The 9,531-nt window shown below is 35.1% G+C and overlaps 1 protein-coding gene across 1 annotated transcript; it reads right to left on the bottom strand.

Annotated features, from left to right (window-relative positions):
• Positions 1–4,268: 4,268 nt before the first annotated feature.
• Positions 4,269–9,273, bottom strand: LOC148603312 (uncharacterized). The gene is made up of 2 exons (XM_088551271.1): positions 9,160–9,273; positions 4,269–6,327 (listed from the first exon to the last, which is right to left on the bottom strand). Exon 2 carries the CDS (start codon positions 6,311–6,313, stop codon positions 4,973–4,975), a length of 1,341 nt encoding a protein of 446 aa, XP_088407397.1. The 5' UTR covers positions 6,314–6,327; positions 9,160–9,273; the 3' UTR covers positions 4,269–4,972.
• Positions 9,274–9,531: the final 258 nt, after the last annotated feature.

Below are 9,531 nucleotides of genomic sequence, written 5' to 3'. Positions count from 1 at the left end.
AATTAAGAAAAGAGATAAGGTCTATTGAAATGGATTTGTCTAATTATTCAAAGGCAGAAGGTATAGATAATAAAGTACAACAAGTCACTGTAGCTCAGCCAGGTAAATAAATATATTTGTTATTATATGGACTCAGCAGTTATATGGCCATTATATAATAATTGTGGACTTGATTTACTGCGACATTACAATATATTATTCTTTTATACTGGCAAATTTCAACTATTGTCCATTAGTATGGCATTTTTGTAATGAAAGCTGTACGAAAAAGTTAGAAAAGATTCAAGAAAGGGCGTTACGCTTTATTTATAATGATGATAAAAGTGCATATGAAGAGTTGTTAATAAAGTCTAAGATGCCAACCTTAAGAGTTAGACGATTAAGATTTTTAGCTATACATGTATATAAAATAATAAACAAACTTAGTCCTGTATACTTACATGAGATGATAACTGTTAAAGAAAGTTCTTACTCTTTTAGGTATACAAACTTGGTGAACATACCAAGAGTAAACACAACCAGGTATGGCCTGCACTATGTCAGCTATGGGGCAGCTAAACTGTGGAACCAACTTCCAAATGAATTAAGAGGGGACATGGGCCTTGATCAATTTAAAAGTTTGATAAATAAGTGGGAGGAGAAGGGATGTTCTTGTTCCTTTTGACAATAGTTTGGCTTACCCAACCGACAGATGCAATGTCATCTCCTTAAAATCTTTCAATTTATTATTTTAATCTTGCTGGCATGATAATTTTAATGCTTTTAGCTGCTAGTAAAATCTGCTTATAATTTTAGTCTGCATTGCTTTTATTATAGTGTTTTTTTTTTATGTGCTTGATTACTTTCATGTTATTTATAATTTGTATGTCATGTTGATTTCAGTTAATATGTATGTCTTGCGTTTTATTTATGTCGATTTTAAAAGCTCTATATGTTTATTGTTTGATATATATCGACTTTAAATAAAGTTTACTTGACTTGACTTGAGTATGCAGATCTCCATGTCGTTATATTACATCATACAAAGTTTCTTTAGTATACTATTGCTGCTTGGGCGTTAAACACCAACAATCAATCATTTAGTACACTGCCGCAAGCTGCTTAGAAAATAGTTGCGGGCAGAAAGACGAACGGACAGACAGGATGACACCTATATACACACCAAACTTCGTTTGCGGGGGTAAAATAAACTAAATATATATATAAGTTATAATCATGTAACCGAATAACTCTCTACACGCTGACGTGCTCCCAAACAGTAAGAGTTGGGAAATGCTCTCGGACCCAAGTGGGGTCTGAAAGTAGTCCAGAACGTCAAAACAGCCCAGCCGCGAGTAGGACATACTCGGAGTATGTGGTTGGGCTCCGTTACCTCCAACCACTAAGACATCTACTAACACGATCGCCGTGAGAGGCGGTCGTGTGAGATCCGTAAGGGCAGTCAAGACCGTAAAAACCACCAATCATTGTAGCCGAATGACTCAGCTTTCCACTTGCGGTAATACTTACAGTTATTGGGTTAAACGTAAAATATGTACTCCTACCCCACCGAAAATTCGCTTAAATTATTATATTTTTCGATGTAAAAATGTCGTTCATATTGAGGCAATTTTAGCGGAGTTTGGGTACCATTATTTCACCTAAATTACCATTGAGGTAAATTGAAGTGAAATTGTTCAAATATACTTGGGCTCATTTGGAAGCTAAAACACTTCAAAAGAGTTATTCCTAAAGAATGCTTCGGACCTTTTTTTATTATCGCTAATTAACCGTCCCTAGAGGCTTGTTGGTGAACTCGGAAGAATGTATTGATCTGTAATGGTGCGTTTAAGTAATGCGCATCCAATGCAAATTCTAACCCACTTACGCGTTCACAGATTAAGTCGGTGACGCACGTAAAATGAATTTCCAATGCCAATTAATGTGAATTGAAATAATGCGCAATAATTTATTGAATTTGCTTCTGGATACGCGTGTGAACGCTAAGCAAATTCAAATGCGCATTGATGCAAATTCAAAAGACGTGTGAACCTTCATCGACGTGTTCAATGCGCGTTGACACAATGCAAATTGGATTTGAATTGTGTGATCACAGCAGTTTTAACCCTCATGCTGTATAATCACAAGCGAAAATTTTCAATGAAATCATAAACAATATACACGAAGTATGAGTTTTTGTAGTAGAACTTACACTATTGTCAACACAAATTTTAATTTCTCCACTCTCCACAGTGGAGTCACAATTTCCAAAATTGTCTGTAATTAACTTCTTTTGTCTTTATGCCAAGATATATTTTATGGTTTTAGTAGTTAAACAACATTTCTGTAAAGGGTAGAAAAAATATTGAAAGCTTTTGAAATTTGGCAATTTTATCCTGGTTTCTACTTTGGTGGAGTCACAGTGGAGGACATAAGTGACTCCACTGTGAAGAGTGGAGAAATTAAAATTTTAGTTGATAGTAGTGTATATTTGAGAACAATCTTTTATCTCAGGATTTCATTTCTAACTTAGAACAATTGCTTCTTACTATAATATTCAACTTAATCATATTTTTTATTTGCTCTAAACAATGTCATCTGGCTTTGTCGGACTTAAAGTAGTCTGAATTTCCTCTGACCCTGCAACCCTCCTTTTTTTTCATTTTGATACTGATATGTGGGGCTTAATCTCCAGCTTTTTGTATGGCACATCGTTCTGACCACACCCCGATATATCAATATCCAAATAAAAAAAGAGGAGGGTTTCAGGGTCAGAGGATAGTCGGACTATAAAATTAGAGGTCTTATTTTTCCGAGTCTGTCCAAATAAATTGTTTGTTGGGGTTTAACGTCCGAGCAGCAATATTTCAGCTATATTCAGACGATGAACATGAAATTGATGATAAAATGAACATGAAATCATGAAATGAAAAAGGAATGGGACACAAGGACAATGGGGTCGACAAATTTTGACTGCCACTGGAAATAGGGAGAGGTGGGTAGGGTCGGGCAATTTAGCCTCCTGTGGCGGAGCCCTATGGTTCCTACTCCGGGAGAATACCACAGTAGGGTTCTTTAACGTGCGAGGAACGTGGCATCTTTCCCAACGCGGTGCACCACTATGATTTGCGGTCAGGTTTTCCGTATTATAGCCTGACAACCCCAGCATTTAAAAGGCCAGGGGTACCCCATTCCACCACCTGGGGCACACATCCCAGTTACTTTGTGGGCAGAGCGCCCTAACCCCCGGCTAGGATTCTGAGCACTATTTAGTCGCCTTTTACGACAAGCTTAGCGATGCTGCATACCTATTCTTTTAACACCCGGACCTGCACGGGGCGTCAAAATGAAATGATTGCTCTTTTCCGTTACTGTCCAAAAGACCCCTACTCCAACAACATAAGACGATGGATTTCCATTAGGGTGACAGAAAGTCAGAAAATAACTTGTCTGAATCTTTGGCGTTGCTGGAGTTACATGTGAAAGACCCCACGGTAAATATAAGATGTGTTTGATACCCCAATACACAAAGTGGCACGATGTGATGCCCCCCCCAAAGAAAATTGCGTGTCTATCCATCCACCTGCCCCCCCCCAACTGTTTCCAGATGATAACTTGAGAATGGATCAATGATTTTTTTAAACTCAGTACAATTGTTCAGTATCATAAAATACAGGTTAAGTTCAGCAAAATCCAAAATGTAATTTTCGAGTTCCGCTCTTTTAAACATTTGCCATCCCCCTTTTTCGCCATTACATGAGGGATTATCGTTCAATGTTCCAATAATGCCCTATTTTTTTATCTACTGTACCAGGGAATCAAATTCATCACATCTTTAACTCCATGTGCATGTACATGTACTCACTTAAATAATTAAGGATAAGTTTTTTTTATAAATATCAGACCCCACAAAATTAACTTTCATTACAATATTAGAAACAGTTTACGATAACATGACCAGTCATACATGTATATGTAGTTTGCGGTACAATGGTTGTACTTTTGAAATAAATACATTGACATTGTGTATGAAGTAAGTACATGTACTTTGCAAGAGTGATCATTTAATATTTTTGCAATTTAATAAGGGGCATGAATGTATGGTTTCTCCTTCCTACAGATCATTATACAAAAAACTACATGTATAGTTAATCATGAAAACATTGCAAATATACACCAAAAAGTATTGTTTGTTAAGTGCAGTTTTCTGTACCTTGTATCCCCCATACCACTGGTGGTGTCTAAATTCCATATGGTCGGTATTTAAGACATATGGTGCAATCCTGTACTGAAGACAAGTTTCTACAAATTTTAATAACATACATGTACATTCATGAGAAATTTGGCAGTGATTCAGGAAGCTGTAACAGTATCATTACATTCACGATAATATTATAACATTTGTATTAACACATTTACCATAGACAGATCGCGAGCCAACAATTCTTTAATTAATTGTTTAAACTCATAAAGCAATATAGTTCAATGAATAATAATTAGCATTAAGCATTATCTTACTAACAAAAATAGTAATGTGCGCATTTTTCGCATTTTTCAAGAGAAATATTTTTGGGCTGCATGTTCTGGCCCCCATTTGTAAATCTTTGGATCTTCCAGTGATTATAATAAGTGCTTGAGAAGCAATGACCCATTATATTTTATTATATAAGCCCATTTTTTTGAGGAACTGGGTCCAGTTTCATAGAAAAAAAAAATCACAATTGGGATTTTCGGCTAGTCTTTGTGTTTTCCTCAAATCTTTAATTGAGCAATCTGATTGGTTGAAATTGACATATTTTTGTTTTTGAAAAAATCCAAGCCAGTGCGGTAAGTTACAAAATTATGCTGCCACATGCCAATATACATGTATTTTATCAATGTTAATGGTTCTGCATTGATAACTGAAGATCACAGACCTAAGACTTATGTTAATTTGTTTCCAAGTCAACTAGAAGTGGATTAATCAAAAGAGAAAAAAATATATAAACAAACATTAAACAAAAGAGTGCTTCATAAGATGGGATTTTAAATTTCCTCGTTGAGTAAATGATTTTCCACATACATCACACCCAAAGGGGCGTGTCCCGGTATGTATTCTCTCGTGTTCTTCCAAATTAACCTTCTGATGAAATCCTTTCCCACAATAGGAACACTTGAACCTTGGTTCCTCCCCGTGAACTCGTTTGTGGCGGCGAAGATGGTCATTACGCTGGTAAGATTTTCCACAAATATCACATCTGTAATTTCTCTCACCAGAATGTGTCAGTTCATGACGATGTAAGCATTTCGTACTATTGAATGTTTTCCCACATATTGCACATTTGTGTGGTTTGTAACCTGTATGTGTGCGTTCATGGAGACGCAAACTTTCTTTCTGAGAGAATCCTTGACCACATGATTCACATAGGAAAGGCTTTTCACCAGTATGTGTTCGTAAATGACTCTGAAGCTGATGCATCAGCCTATAACAATTACCACATTCCGTACATTTGTGTGTCTTTGGTCGACAATGCTTTTTCTTATGTCTTTGAAGCTCATTATCACTGACATAAACACGTCCACACGTATCACAGGAAAATTCAGCATCTTCTTCATGGATTTTAACATGGTGTTTTAAGTGTGAAAATAAGCTGAAAGCTGAGCCACAAAATTTACATTTATAAGGCAACTCTCTGTCAGCAATTACATTGCCACTTTTACATTCATCTTCCGAAAAATTTACCATTTTGGATGCAGGAATTGACTTGTCAGTAAATGCATAAGTCTGACATCCCTTCTCAATTTTAATTGAAATTTTATTCATTGCATGTTCAGTTGCCTGTTCTATTTTGCACCCCTTATCTATACGAAGCCCTGAATCACTAGAAACAACAACTCCAGAACCCTGCTTAGAATATTCAGCCATGCTATTAGAACAGCTAACCTCTTCTAACTTTACAAATGTGTTCTGTCTAGGAATTTCTTCGGTTACATCAACTGATTTCACTTTCTGTAGATCTAATCCTTCAACAGTTTGAAAAGTGCCTGCTTTTCCAGAATCTTCTAACTCATGCCTTAATGTAAAAGCCGAAATGTTTTCACTGTTAAAATTTCTAACAGTGTTCAGTTCTGTGTCATGTGAATGCTTTTCTTGCTTTAATGCCTCATTAATTTCTTTTAATGTCATAGCTCCTGAATCTGGTCTAGCTAAAAAACGCTCTGTCATTTCTAAATAGTTTATTTCTGGACTTCCTGCCCTTGGTTCATTCTGCATTTCCAAGGTTTCTGTATTTGATCCTTGATCTAATATGGACACTGGGTGAATGAAAGGACCTGTCACTCCACTGAAATTCATTTTCAGACATTAACCTAAAAATATAGTGATCTACATAAATAAAAGCAGCAAGTAAAGAAGCACAATTAGTTCCCATTGGAATGCCGACCGTTTGTTGAAAAACACATCCACCACACTGGACAAATATGTTGTCGATTAAAAATTCCAGCATTTTGTAAACATCTTCCTCTGTATATTTGGAAGATGATTTGGAATTATTTCTTACAAAGTATGAGGAATCTCTACCAAGAACTATATATTTGTATCTAGGTTTACCATCTTTTTTGGAAAAACAACGATGCATACTGTTTTTAAGTCAGGATTTTAACTGAGTATGGGAAATAGAAGTATACAGTGTTGAAAAATCATAGGTTTTAATGCTATTATATTCAGATAATAGTCTTGTTTCCAAAAGATCTTTCGAATTTTTCAGGATCCACATTGAATTAATATCACTACGGGAGTAACAAGTGTTGTGGTAGGACTGCAGACCCTCTTTGACAGTTGTGAGTATAGAAGTTAAAAGTTTTGAAAGAGGTTTGGTGGTACATTTTGCAGATCCAGCTATGAAACGTTGTTTGTATGGATTCTTGTGGAATTTAGGAATCCAGTACATAGATGGTAAATTACAATCATCATCCTTGGTAGAGAGATCAAAAGAGGATAGCACAGATTTATGGTTTTCCACAATCTCTTCTTTGGAGAGTGTGGTAGCAGTATAGGTCTTATCACTGCTAATATTTTCTACGTCTACCTCTGATAATAAACATTGGATGTAAAATGTTTTTCAGACAAAAACAATATTGTTTTGGGCTTTGTCTGCTGGTACGACAACATATTTGTCATGTATAGTAGACAATGTTTTTGCTACATCTGGGTCTTTAAAAACTGATGTAGCCTTGGCACTCATTGACCTACTTAAAACTTTCATTCAGTTCAAAATTAAAGACCTCACAGCCTTTAACCACTCTGACAGAGAATCAATGTCTTCTTGTTCTCGTTTTATCCATTTTCTTGCATAGTCCTTGACGGCATCCATAAGAACTTTAAAGTTTAATTCCAATTTATGGAGCGTGGTTCACGGTACTTGGGACCTTTAGAAAGGATATTACGCAGAGATTCGTTTTCGATGATGGTTAAATCTCCCGTAACAACATGACCAGAAGGACCATATTTGAATGGAGAGGTTTTGCAAGAACAGTCAGGTGGTTTAGCCTTGAAGTCTTCAATCTCGAGGTTCTGCAATAGCCTTTTATAATTGAAAATTTTGGATGCAATGGGTGAATTATACAATGTACAAAATGTACATGTATCAGTTTTCATAACAAATTTTGGTTGCTTTCCAAAAATTAACTGTCAAAACTCAGGTTTTCAAAATCAGGCACTACAAAACTTGTTGTAAAAAAAAATAAATAAATGTACATTTTTTCAGCTGGTACAGAAGAGAGAATCTAATCTGGAAAGAATCTAATCTATTCAGAGCGGTTAAAGCATGCATTTTTCACCTTTTTACCACAAGTATTGCATCTATTTATGTAAGAATGCTCTACTACTACTTCCCAAATGCAAACTTTCCACCAAGTTTCACCTTTTATTTTTAATAATACACCAAGGAAAAAAGTCATGTACCAAAAAAGTACAAAAGTGACTGTCCTTACACATGTTACGAAGAAAATTTTAAATTTTCTTGAGCCAAACAAATAAAATGTTTGATTAAAGATCATATCTCAGTCAAACTAAATTAATCTTTTCTGGTCTTGAATGGAGGTGTTTCCAATTTTTTTTTAATTAAAAGAAATGAATATGGATTAAATATTCCTGCCTTCATTGGAGACCTGATATTGTTCCAGAAATGTACAGACTGCTACTTTTAACAGAAAAATAAAGATGGACGACAGTGGTAATCTCATAAAATTTTAATAATAATTGATTAAAAAAACTTTGGTGTATGGAACACGAAAGTGGACAACAATTAATATTTTGTACAAAATCTTCTTTAAAATATTAAAAAATATTTTTGAATATCAGAAATTCATTTTGTAATATTAAAAATTGATTCCTGAATACAATGTGAATAATTTTATAAAAAATGTCACACATTTTGTTATATAACAAATTTTGAATTTGTAATATGAGAAAATGAATTTCTAATTTTACAAAATGAAATTCTTATATTAAAAAATCACTTTTCAATATTACAAAAACCATGGCTAAGATGGACTATGGCTGAAAAATTCTGTGGCTGAATCATTCTATGGCTGAGATGACTAGAAAGCACTGCCACTGGAGCTACATGTACCTGTGACGGTAATATGAAATTTCAAGTACATGTATGGTGAAAATCATGGTGCTAAATTTTAAAGGCAATGGCATCTCATATTGTATGGCCTTTTCTATATTGCCTTGATATCTGTTCTTGATCATGATACATGTATGCACCTGAAAAAGGCTAAATGGTAGTGAGCATGCTCATAATTCTGTGATGCACTTCAAGTTCAATAATTGATGTCAGTATGTCATATGCATATCCAATTTAAATGCAGGCTTTTGTGTAATTAGAACTACAAATGTAAATGTACAAATGTAGCATATGCCCATTATGGGCAAATGGGAACTGCACTAAAGTAGTGGAATTGCCATTGCCTGTGCATCTACCAATTTATCAATCAACAAAAGAGCCTGTTATTAAAACAGAGAACAGAAGGCGAAGAAATTAGGAATAACTCAGCACCTGCTCATTTTATTGTATTACGATGTTTGGAGTTTGACATGTCAATATCCAAACTGTACGGTTACTATGATAATCTGTTGAATCTTTTCATAATAAAAAAAAATTAGTGATGCAAATGGTTGTTTGCCGAGCTTACCTCAATAAGTACTCTGACAGCAAACATATACAGAACAGTAGTCTGCAGGTAAATAGTTGAACAAGTATCACAGTGCAGAGATAGCCAGTGAATTTCTAATTATTTCCCTTGAGATATATGTATCTACAAAATGCGAAACGAAATCGAAATGAATCGTAATGAAACGAAAAGAAACGAACAAACTGAAATTGAAATAAAAGTTATATTCAAGAAAAATTATACAATCAGTTTGTTTAATGGGGTTAAGTCAAGATAAATAAAACTAGTGGAATCCGGGTTGTTTCGCCCTAATTCCGGTTCGCACCTAAGTGGTTTCGCCCTACTACTTGTTCGCCTTGGGTGGTTTCGCCTAAATCTTGTTCGCCCTGGTTT

Source organism: Perna viridis, chromosome 11, assembly GCF_037379345.1.
Source record: "Perna viridis isolate PV_CMFRI_1.1 ecotype Kerala chromosome 11, ASM3737934v1, whole genome shotgun sequence".
NCBI classification, from domain to species: domain Eukaryota; kingdom Metazoa; phylum Mollusca; class Bivalvia; order Mytilida; family Mytilidae; genus Perna; species Perna viridis.
This window is presented reverse-complemented; position numbering and strand designations above follow the sequence as displayed.